Source organism: Arxiozyma heterogenica, assembly GCF_036370985.1.
Source record: "Arxiozyma heterogenica strain weizmannii chromosome Unknown scaffold_11, whole genome shotgun sequence".
NCBI lineage: Eukaryota > Fungi > Ascomycota > Saccharomycetes > Saccharomycetales > Saccharomycetaceae > Arxiozyma > Arxiozyma heterogenica.
This window is the reverse complement of record NW_027042664.1, coordinates 1,561,851-1,574,332: the sequence shown is the minus strand read 5'-3', so window position 1 is coordinate 1,574,332 and position 12,482 is coordinate 1,561,851. Positions and strand designations below refer to the sequence as shown.

At 30.9% G+C, this 12,482-nt stretch overlaps 4 protein-coding genes and 1 non-coding gene across 5 annotated transcripts; 3 read left to right on the top strand and 2 right to left on the bottom strand.

Annotated features, from left to right (window-relative positions):
- Positions 1 to 179: 179 nt before the first annotated feature.
- On the top strand, positions 180 to 1,253 carry GET3 (guanine nucleotide exchange factor GET3; the record flags this gene model as incomplete). The annotated part of the gene is made up of 1 exon (XM_064857321.1): positions 180 to 1,253. The coding sequence occupies one exon, from the start codon at positions 180 to 182 to the stop codon at positions 1,251 to 1,253; it is 1,074 nt and encodes a 357-aa protein (XP_064716454.1).
- An 825-nt stretch (positions 1,254 to 2,078) lies between these two features.
- On the top strand, positions 2,079 to 3,665 carry DUN1 (serine/threonine protein kinase DUN1; the record flags this gene model as incomplete). The annotated part of the gene is made up of 1 exon (XM_064857320.1): positions 2,079 to 3,665. One exon carries the CDS (start codon positions 2,079 to 2,081, stop codon positions 3,663 to 3,665), a length of 1,587 nt encoding a protein of 528 aa, XP_064716453.1.
- A 253-nt stretch (positions 3,666 to 3,918) lies between these two features.
- On the bottom strand, positions 3,919 to 7,221 carry POL3 (DNA-directed DNA polymerase delta POL3; the record flags this gene model as incomplete). The annotated part of the gene is made up of 1 exon (XM_064857319.1): positions 3,919 to 7,221. The coding sequence occupies one exon, from the start codon at positions 7,219 to 7,221 to the stop codon at positions 3,919 to 3,921; it is 3,303 nt and encodes a 1,100-aa protein (XP_064716452.1).
- A 2,389-nt stretch (positions 7,222 to 9,610) lies between these two features.
- On the top strand, positions 9,611 to 11,038 carry QRI1 (UDP-N-acetylglucosamine diphosphorylase; the record flags this gene model as incomplete). Its single annotated transcript, XM_064857318.1, has 1 exon — positions 9,611 to 11,038. The coding sequence occupies one exon, from the start codon at positions 9,611 to 9,613 to the stop codon at positions 11,036 to 11,038; it is 1,428 nt and encodes a 475-aa protein (XP_064716451.1).
- A 1,125-nt stretch (positions 11,039 to 12,163) lies between these two features.
- On the bottom strand, positions 12,164 to 12,236 carry PWA37_000647. Its single transcript has one exon. It is a non-coding gene; the product is annotated as a tRNA-Ala (tRNA).
- Positions 12,237 to 12,482: the final 246 nt, after the last annotated feature.

Here is a 12,482-nt window from a genome sequence, read left to right as displayed (position 1 = left end):
ACTAAACAATATAAACGTTAGAATATAAACACAGTTAATTAAAAATTGATTAATTCAATACTCATAAATATAGAGTATCATCATTTTTATCTCTTTTATTGTGGTATAACATATATATATATATATATACGTAGCTGCAAGTAAAAGACACAGATATACGTCATATATAAACCAATAAGATGGATTTCGCAGTTGAAAGTAATTTACATTCTTTGATTACATCTACTACTCACAAATGGATTTTCGTAGGTGGAAAAGGTGGTGTCGGTAAGACCACCTCTTCATGTTCCATTGCTATCCAAATGGCTTTAGCTCAACCAAATAAACAATTTCTATTGATTTCTACAGACCCTGCCCATAACTTAAGTGATGCATTCGGTGAAAAATTTGGTAAAGATGCAAGAAAAGTTACTGGTATGAAGAATTTATCTTGTATGGAGATTGATCCTTCTGCTGCATTAAAGGATATGAATGATTTAGCTGTGTCTAAAGCTAACAGTGGCAGTGGTAACGGTGATGATGGTGATAACTTAGCTGATTTATTGCAAGGTGGCGGGTTAGCTGAGTTGACTGGGTCTATCCCAGGTATTGACGAAGCCTTGTCTTTCATGGAGGTTATGAAACATATTAAAAGACAAGAGCAACAGGGTGGGGAAGGTGAAGTGTACGATACTGTCATTTTTGATACTGCACCAACTGGTCACACTTTAAGATTTTTACAGTTGCCAAACACATTGTCTAAATTATTGGAAAAATTCAGTGAAATTACAGGTAAATTAGGGCCAATGCTAAATTCTATGATGGGTGCGGGAAATGTTGATATTGCATCGAAATTGAATGATTTGAAATCCAATGTGGAGACTATTAGACAACAATTCACTGATCCAGATTTGACTACTTTTGTTTGTGTCTGTATCAGTGAATTTTTGTCTTTATATGAGACAGAAAGATTGATTCAAGAACTAATATCATATGACATGGATGTGAATGCAATTATTGTCAACCAATTATTGTTTGCTGAATATGATAAAGAACATAATTGCAAAAGATGTCAATCTAGATGGAAGATGCAACGTAAGTACTTGGATCAAATTGATGAGTTATACGAAGATTTCCACGTCGTTAAGATGCCATTATGTGCTGGTGAGATTAGAGGTTTAAATAATTTAACCAAATTCTCTCAGTTTTTAAATAAAGAATATAATCCGGAGACTGACAATCATATCATCTATGAATTAGAAGAAAAGAATTAGCAAGAAAAATAAATTAAGAAATAAAAAATAGTAGAGAAGAAAGAGGGGGAAGATGATTGAGAACAAGATTAAACAAGAAGAAAAAGAAAAAAATTATATAATAGAACCTCTTATTAGTTATAATTAGAATATTTTAATATATAATACCATCATTCTTTTTTTTTGTTTCCGTGTACCAGTATATATATATATATATATATATGTGAAAATTTATTTAATAAGAATAGATAGTATCTATTATAATTAATTACTTTAGAATACTTTTTCCTCAAATAGGCAGATGCATTACCAATTGTCTCTTAGACCTAAAGAAAGATTACAGTGTATGAATCCACACTATATATTGTTGGTTTATCTTTATTTATTCTTCTGTGTATATGAACCGTGGCAACGGGTTTGTTTACCTTTTACCAAATATGGAAATAGATAACGCGTAAACGCGTAAACGAGAAACACCCATACATTATAAAAATACTATGTTTTGTCTTTTTTTGTAAGATCAATGTGGAAGAAAAAAAAGAAACGATTTAAAGAAGAGGGATCAAATCTTTAAATTAAAATTGTTTCTTTAACTGTTGATTTCTTAAAAAATTACTATCGATGATACATACATACATATATATATATATATATATATACATGTGTAAACTGTGTTGTTAATTTTCATAGAATCTGGTAGAATTAGTGTCTGCATTTTATATTAGTCAAGTTTCCGTCTATTGCTTCTTTGTTATTTTTGTTTTATTTTTTATTAAGAGGAATCCACATATCCATATAAAATAAGAATCAAAAGGATTAGGTTACATTACGTTAAGTTAAAGCCAAATGTTCACAAAGATAACTAAAAGAGAGAGATCAGATGAGCTGGTTATACAAGAGACAAAGAGACAGCAGACCGGGTTAGGAGAAACGCTTAAACTCCAAATAGCTACCCTTGTCAATATCATTCCAGGTAAAGAACAAAAAATTGCTATATACAATAAGCCTGTTACTACAATTGGTAGAAGTAGATCATGTGACATTATTCTTCGTGAGCCTGATATTTCTACTGTCCATTGTGAATTGAATTTAATTAATATGAATGTGGATGGCATAGAGAGACAATTGTTGAATATAATAGATAGAAGTAGAAACGGTACCTTTATTAATGGGAATAGATTGGTAAGGAAGGATTGTATTTTGAAGAATGGTGATAAAGTTGTCTTTGGTAAAAGTTGTTCTTTTCTTTTCAAATATCCTTCCTTTAGTGAGACTTTAGATCAAACTTTCCAAAGTAATAATGTCACAGAGAAATCGCAAGTTAAAATTGATTCTGTCAATGAAAATGTTGGGAACTCAACTGATGAAAATATTTTGATTCCAAGTCAAAAGGATGACACTGTTTTCAAAAAACCACAGTTTGCATTTACAAGTAGTCAGAATGCCGCATTTAAGATTATGAAAACTAAGCCAAAATCTGTATTCGATAAATATATTCTAGGTAAAGATTTAGGTTCTGGTCATTATGCTATTGTTAAGGAAGGCAAAAATAAAAAGACGGGTCAAACAGTAGCTATCAAAATCTTCCATCCACAAAAAAATGATGATCAAAAGAAAAGTAAACAATTTAGAGAAGAAACAAGTATCCTTATGAGTATACATCATCCAAATATTGTTAACCTACTAGACAGTTTTGTAGAACCCTTAAGTAAATCGCAGATTCAAAAGTATTTAGTACTTGAAAAGGTTGATGATGGTGAATTGTTTGATCGAGTTGTTAAAAAGACTTGTTTAAGACAAGATGAATCAAAGGCACTTTTCAAGCAAATTATAACTGGTTTAAAATACCTACATGGTCAGAACATTATTCATAGAGATATCAAACCAGAAAACATTCTTTTAAATATTACTAAGAGAACCTCACCAGATCAAAAACAATTAGGGCCATGGGACCCAGACGAAATCGACATCCAAGTTAAGATTGCTGATTTTGGATTAGCCAAATTCACTGGGGAATTGCAATTCACTAATACATTATGTGGTACTCCATCATATGTAGCTCCAGAAGTGCTAACAAAGAAAGGGTATACCTCAAAAGTTGATTTATGGAGTGCAGGTGTTATTTTGTATGTCTGTTTATGTGGATTCCCACCTTTCAGTGATCAATTGGGTCCTCCATCATTAAAAGAACAAATCTTGCAAGCTAAGTACGCATTTTATTCACCTTATTGGGACAATATTGACGATACTATTCTTCATCTAATATCAAACTTGTTAGTTCTTGATCCAGAAAAAAGATATGATGTTGACGATGTTTTGGCCCATCCTTGGTTTAAAGATGTACGGAATGCAGAAGTTGCTACTGATATGAAACGTTTGCAATTATCTGAAAATCAATTGCCCAAAACATATACAGAACTTTCGTGTTTATAGATAATTTATACAGTTTAAACATATCTTATTGATATCTTTTTCCTTTATTTAGTTTGGCTTAAGTTTAAGTTAATTTCTGAATATGAGGGAATAATAATGATATTTAGATTATAATAAAGAAAACGGGGAAAGAGACTTCAAATAAATTTAATATTTACTATCTGTATATTCATTCATAATATGTATGAAATCCAAATTAAACTGTTGAAACTTAACCTATGATTACACATATATATTATTGAATGAGAGAAGACTACCATTTACTCAATTGTTCTATCTTTTCTTGTAATTCCTTCTTAACTTTGACACGCATATAGAAGATATCACAATTTTTGTTTGAACATAAAACTTCTGTATGCAAAGTACCTGCACAACGTTGACATTCTGTCCACAATCTCGAGAATTTTTCCTCTAGTTCACGGACATCGTATAATGCCTTAATAAAATGTTGACTGGATTTTGCCGAACAATTTGAACATAATGTAGTTTCACCTTTCTTTAACGGAGCACGACAACCTTTACAAGCATCAACTTTTTTAACAAATCCCATTAATCCACCTTTAGTAGTACCGGTATTGATTTTAATAGATTTAACAATAAACATGGCATTCGCCTTCTTCTCGCCAATGATTGGAGCAATAATACTGATAATAGGGTTTTGTAATTGATTAGTCAAATAGTATTTGGAATCTACTTGTAAATTATGTTCCAAGACGTACAATGGATCTTCCGCTCTGTTATATAGCTTGTCATTCCCGCCAATAATAACATAATCTACACGATCACCAACATTTGGACCTACACCATCTCTCTTCTTTATTCTTTCAGTTAATACTGCGTGTGGTTGAGGATTAGTATAGTTCGGTGCCAGAGTCTTTGATATTATTAATTTGGAGATGTCTATTCTATTTTGTAAAATATCATCAATAATAGACTTTACATAGTTCAATGCACCTTCTACATCTCTTTCAATTAAAATTTTTTTTAAAACTTTATTCATGACAATAGATACTAAAGAACATGAATCACGACGAACTGAAGCAAGGCCCTTCTGATCTAGTTTATCATACTTGTCAATCTTTGTCCAAAATAAACCAGCATATCTTTTTTTATTAATCAATAGATAAGGATAATAGACTTTTTCGAACTCCAGATTAATTGGATGTTTGAATAATGTGGAGACATAGGCAGCAGCTTCTGTACCTAGTTGCATGACTTCTTTTAAATCAGTAGAACCAAATTTAACCATAACAGAATCTGTATCCCCATATACAACTACAGAATCGTGTTTGTACCCATTTTTAATAGAATATTTTTCCTGTACCGCATTTTTAGTCTGCATGATCATTTCACGGCCAAAGGCTGTGACAGAGGAAGAGATAGCCAAACATGGTAATTTACCCACAGTAGCACCTGTAAAACCATAGACAGAGTTTGCCGAAATTTTTAGGGCTAGTTGTCTACCATTTAAAACATCTCTTTTGAAGGGATCTTTTTCGTTCTTTAAATCCTTTTTAGCTCTTTTTCTTGCTGACAATAATTCTTCTAAAATAATAGGTAAAATACCTTTACGTTTCTTTTCTGTTACGAAATAGTCACCATTTGGCGTTATGATATAATCTTCATCTTTTTTCAAATTTAATCTTTCCACAGTAGCTTTATTACACAGAGTTGTGTAACATAAATTGTGGGCCATCATAATACTTGGATATAAGGAATTGAAATCTAATGTTGCAATAGGAACATCGTAATAGCCACGAATAGGCTCAATAACTGTAGCACCTTCATATTGTTCGTCAGTGGCTTGTGATGATAAATTAGGGATCAGAGTATCAATTTGAATACATTTACGAAATAATTGGGAAATGACTTTAATTTGTTGACCACGAGCCAGTAAATAGGAAAATGGAACACCTGTAACACGAGCCATTTCGGTGTAATTGATTAAACTCATCAATTTTTCTAATAATCTTAAGGGTAAATATGCATCTTTTAAACAGTACACCGCCAATCTTCTTCTCGTATCACTGTCACCTTTAAATAGGTCTGTAATTATACTATGATGAACATCTTCCTTTTGTTCTCCTAAAAAGTGTGCTGACACAGCATTCAAAGTATATGATCTTAACTTATATTCACGTTGAACAAATTGAAGAAGATCTAATTGTAGTCTACCATCTATATTGATATTTTTAGATTCTCTAGTACCATATGCTTTAGATGAAAAAACACTTGATTTGACTTCTTGTTTGACATTAGTTAATCTACCAAAGTAGGGGAAACTTTCAATTTTTAGTGCATGGGCACGGTTGATTAAATAAGGTAAATCAAAATTTGTAGTATTATAACCAATTATTACATCTGGATCTACTTGAACAATGAAATCCTTCCAATGTTTCAGCATTTCTTTTTCAGTGTCATGAGCAAAGATTTGTGATCCCGTTATTGGGGAACATGATCCTACAGTAAATACATTACGAATAAATGGTTTTTTTGCACCTGCTATGGATACAACATTGGCAATCTGGATGACAGGATCGTGTTCTGGTTCAGGAAAAACGCCAACTCTACCTGCACATTCAATATCGAATGACAATATACGTAAAGGCGCTGAATGGGACCATTCACCTTCGGCGGGGTGAGCGATTAGGTCTTTATAATTGATAGATATTTCAAGTTGTGCAGTGGAGACACGTTCATTTTCTGGAATCATATGATATTTTGATTTAGGCAATGTTATCCATGACATCCCTACGATACCACAATCCACCATTAATCTCAACGGATAGGCGATATTATCATATGTTGTTGTACCATTACTGAACCATGAATTGAATGTGATATGTCCTTTTTCAAAAGCTGTTCTTAATTTATTTACTACAGATGGGAAAGTAGTATATATTTTCCAGAATGGAATCTTTGTGTCACCTATGTACCCCCATATAGATTGTTTTTCTACTACTTCAATAGTGTCTATGCAATGATCAAATGTTTCATTTAAATAATCTATAAATTTGGATCTTTCTTCAGGATCAGATGCAGAATCGCTATTGGGTTGTGGGACATATAGATAGTGTTTAAACCCAGTGACGTTACACAATACAGAATAACCTTCTGTGGTGACACCAAAAAATCTTACTACGCTAGAAGTGTTTCCATCCTTGAAACCAGATAAATTACTCTGTTCTGCATCTATTTGTTGAAAAGATATATCAAATGTATTTGGATCGAAGTCTTTTGGTAATTCCTTACGTGCATAATTTGTTTCATGTTCTTTGGATGCAGCAGCCTCATGTTCTAATTCAGATAGCTCTCTTTCGAAAAGAGAGGCCATCTGAGTACCATGAAGGTCCTGATCCTTGGATTTAAAACCTTGTTCTTTATATTTTCTATAAGAATCTGAGGGAATAATTTCAATAGTAGATACAGGCTGACTACCATGACTGAAATTGTGTGACTGTAGTTTTAATTTCTTTTCTTGTTGGATAGAATTGCTATTAACACTTTCATTATCGGAATCAATATCTTCTCCAGGACGTTTTAATTCACTAACCATAGTTAAAAAAAATAAAGAAAATAAAAGAAAGTTAAGAATTAACAAATAAAGAAAAAGATAGTTATATGATGTGATATAATGATAGATGTATATGAATGTTTATCTGATTCAATTTAGTTCTTTAACTCACCACGCAAAAACCAATTCTATGTTAATTAATACGCGATCTGATGTAGTTTAAATATAATTAACTACAAATGATATCCAAAATGTATCAGGCAATTAGTTGATTATAAAATGACTCCAATTGAGAAGAAAAGAAAAAGAGAAAAGTTACTTATTATCATCATCACTAAATTATTATTATCTCTAAAATGTCTATATCCTATTCTATCTGTAGAGATTCAAATCCGCTTTTCAGTAATTTTTTTTTGTAATGTAATTTTCTATTTTCGTGGTTTTTTTTATTGACCTTTCTTTTATGGAAGCGTGTGATTGGAAAGACAAGAGTTCGAATCCTCTGTGCGACACAAAAAGATAGCGAAAAAAATAAAATGACGTTTTTGGTTAAAAATTTTCTGGAATATGGTTTCATACGGCCACTCCAGATGTTCAAGGAAGGGGGAGGACATGAGATTGTAGGCAAAAAAATAAAAAAAAGAAAAGAAGACCGTGCCTCGAAGTTTAGGTGGGGAGATAATTTCCTAAAAAGGAAATGTAATGCACCTTATCTCCCCCCCTTTCTTGGTATTTTTTTTGATGCCTGATCAGATCAAATCATCAACACTTACGTATACGTCTACAATTATGAAATATGTCTTTTTTATTTTTTGTGCAAATAGTGGTGACAGAAGTGGTGTTAAACAAGCAACTGTATGTTTTGTCTGAAAGGTATATTGAAGAGATGAATTTATTATCTCAAATAATATTGGATTGGAACTTGGTGGTTGTGTATATCAGTGAAATTTCTTGCAAACCGATTGGATTTTTTTCCTTTTTTTGTTCTTTTTAATCCAACTAAATGCAAATAATTAATCATTTACTTATAGGCAGACATTAAGATAATACAAACAATTATATAAAGAAATATTAGGCATACATTTTATAATGATTGGTATATTAACTTACAATAAAAATGGATCCGATAAGCATGAATTAGTAGATACAATATCTTCACAAAATCTTGAATCGTATTATGATATTTTAGGTACTTTTATATGTGTTTGTAATAAAGATTTGAAAAAAATATATGAGAATCTGATTTTAAAATTATATTTAAATAAAAAATATTATCCCACTGCACAAGAAATGTTCCAATTGGTACAAAACACATACAAGACATTGAATTATGATGAATATTGATTGTTTTATGATAAATATGGGAAAGATCCATTCAAATTATCAGATACCTCGGAGAAAGGCAAAGATAGTTGTCTCCATAAAAGAGATCCAAATGGTGAAATATTGAACCTGTTTTTAAATAATGTAGAAAATGAAAAAAATTTCGTAGTGTATCAAAATTTTCCAAAAGAAAAACCAAATCAAAACACTCTATATGACATGTTCACTTTGTTATTTCCCATTATTATCATATGTTTGGTACCCTTTATAGAGACACTACTGTTAGATCAACATTAGAATTTATACCCTGTTAGTTAATTTTGCCTGCATTGTCATATTTCATTGTAATTAATTAGTGATTATGGATATTATTTGTTCTTTTTTTTTATAATATTAGTCTGAATTATTATTTATTTTTACTGTATAACCCCTCTTCTTAAGGTAATTGTATATTATATATGTACGTCACCTTCTTTAGATAGGATATTTATTGTTTCTTGGAATATGTATATGTGTGTGTATGTATAATATTTATTATAATTCTTACTTTTAAATATCATTTAACCTTTATTTATAGTTATAAAATCCTTTGTTGTTCTCCTATTTCTTCTCTATTTGTCTGTTTTTTGTTGATTGGTATATTGCTATTTTTACTGCACTTATATTGCCTAATATGGTAATAAACAAGGCTTGCTCGAAAGGAGATCATCGAGGTAAAGAAAAATGTTTTCACAAAAATGGCTGAAGGATACTTTTGGGTACTCTTTTTCTAATGTAAAACACATAAATATGCTGTATTGTTTGATCAATTGATCTATATATTTTTGTTCCCTTTGCTTTTATATTTGTGCTGTTTCTTTTTTTTTGCTGTTATTACTGTATACGTACTTTTGCCTTTGGTTAATTACTATTAAATGTATATATATATGTATATATATATATAGAAGAAGATAGACTAAATAATACACGTTCCTGCTTGGTATTTATTCAAGTTTTATTCATAGGTATTCTTTTATTTGGCTTTCAATTATAAATTAAAGGGAAAAACAAAAGAATAAGTAGGTGAAAGACAAATAGCAACAGTAGTAATAATAATAAACAGTCCAATATGACTTGGGAATCAGTCGAACAACTGTACAAAAGTGCAGGTCAAGATCATCTATTTCACCATATTAATTCACTTTCTCATGAAGAAAAAGAAATTTTTTATTCTAACTTAAGTAATATGGCTAATAGAGGTCCCCCATCCAAGCTACTTACTGATTGTCAAAATGCAATTAAATTACAAGAATTAAATTCTCAGGTGGATCCTAACTTAATCAAGCCTTTGCCATCTACTTCTTTTCATTCGATTATTGGAAATGACGAAGCTACTAATGAATATTATAAGTTAGGTTGTGATGCTATTTCAAGGGGTGAAGTTGCCATTATTTTAATGGCTGGTGGTCAAGGTACAAGACTTGGTTCAACTTTACCTAAAGGTTGTTACGATATCAATCTGCCATCACATAAATCTTTATTCCAAATTCAAGGTGAAAAGATTATTTCTTTGCAAAAAATTTGTAATGATTGTGTTATACCTTGGTATATTATGACTTCGGTTCCAACAAGAGATGCCACTGAGAAATTTTTTGTAGATAATAACTATTTTGGATTAAGAAAAGATCAAATTATCTTTTTCAATCAAGGAACCCTACCAGCTTTCAGCTCTGATGGTAAAAATATATTATTGGCAAACCCATTGCAATTAGTAGAATCCCCAGATGGGAATGGTGGTCTTTACAGATCATTAAGGGATAACCACATTGTTGAAGACTTCAAGAAAAGAGGCATAAAACATATTTATGTTTATTGTGTTGACAACGTGCTATCCAAGCTGGCTGATCCCGTCTTTGTTGGATATGCGATAAAATATAATTTTCAATTAGCAACTAAAGCAGTGAGAAAAAGGGACGCTCATGAATCAGTTGGTTTGATTGTTGCCAAAGACAATCGTCCCTGTGTCATTGAATATTCTGAAATTTCCAAAGAATTGGCAGAGAGCACAAACGAACAGGGTCTTTTGCAATTTCGTGCTGCAAATATTGTTAATCATTATTATCATATTGATCTTTTATCTAAGTTTCTAAATGAATGGTGTGATAATATTCCCTACCATGTGGCTAGAAAAAAGATTGCATCTTACGATAATATAAAAGATTGTTATATTAAGCCAGAACAACCTAACGGTATCAAATTAGAACAATTTATTTTCGATGTTTTTCCTACCATTCCATTAGATAAGTTTGGTTGTCTTGAAGTTGAAAGATCGGACGAATTTGCACCTTTGAAAAACGCACCAGGTTCAAAAACAGATAATCCAGAGACAAGTCGTTTAGCTTACTTAAGGCTTGGAACACAATGGCTAAAAGATTCAGGTGCTCTTGTCGGGGAGAATGTTCTTGTAGAAGTTTCTAATAAGTTAAGTTATGGTGGTGAAAATTTGGAACAATTTAAAGGTGTCAATTTTAATAAAAATGGGGCTTACCTGGAATAATTTTATATACATATAGATATGTAAATTTGATCATATATATTTAAAAATGGTATTTTTTTATTAGATTTAGTAATAGTTTGTTTACTTTTCTCAGTATGTGTAAATATAAGTCTCAGTTGTTATATTCATAAACAATAGTTTATAAAATCAATTTGAGTGAAAGATCACACAAATAAACTAATAGTCATATTGTTATCATAACAATCATAAGAACTCAGTTTTTCTAAAAAAGAAAATTTAACATATCTAATTTTCGATTACGGATATATATTTAAAGATTCCAAAATAAAACAAAGAAATCTTGTTACAGGATTATAAATGTGCAGATAATAATAATTAACGTTAATAGTTAATATACAAATATATTATATTCCTTCTATTTTTTGCCCCTCTGTCTATTATATTGCATGCTTATTTTTATAGTAACCTTTCAATATACTACTATTATATTGCATATTTGGGGACCACAATTAAGATCTCCTTGGATGACAACACATCAAAATAAAAATTTAAAAAAATGAATTTGTAATAGATGAAGATCTATTAAGGGAGATATACTCTGCTAGAATTTTAAAATGGATAACTGATCTTTAGCTGGTGTATATATGTTGCATAAGCTATACTCTAGAAAAGGACTAAATTAATATATATAGGTGCAAATACATATATTTATATAAACAAGAATGTCTTCGTTGGCCAAAGAGTTCACAATATCATTCATAGTGACATAATGTAATATCCCTGATATTACTGTTTAGGGTTTGTTTAGAAAAATGAGGGTTGACGATATTTTTCTAAACTTTCCTTTTTGCAAAATCTTACAAATATGCATAAAAGCAGAAGTAACCAATATAGGTAAAAGAGAGCAACTAAGAAGAACGACGAACAAGGAACCAAGGGTTACATAGGTTTAGGTATATAGTATACACTTGTATACTATTAGGTTATCTTAGATTAGAGATATAGATATATAGATATATAGGAATATTACATCTAGAGATATAGAAAGAGTCTATATCTTATATCTGTCCAAGTGAAATATTATAGAGATTTCAACAAGAATTACCGTTATCAGACACCTCAGGGTTGTTACATATAATGATATCATATGTTGCAAAAATAGAATGGACGAGTCCGGAATCGAACCGAAGACCTCTCCCATGCTAAGGGAGCGCGCTACCAACTACGCCACACGCCCTGAACGCCCTGAAATATTGCTGCAGAATAGGATAGTTATAACCATCAAGATTATATAAGATACTGAATAAATCTAGAACTATTTATTGTCTTAATAAGCCATACACGTGCTACAACATTAGATGCTGCATAATAAAGAGATTAGATTACATAAGATTTTGGCAAATCTAGAATTTACCTATTGTTTTAATAAGTCCCACGTGTATTACTAATCACCATGATTAGAGAATTGGGGTGCAGTTCTAAT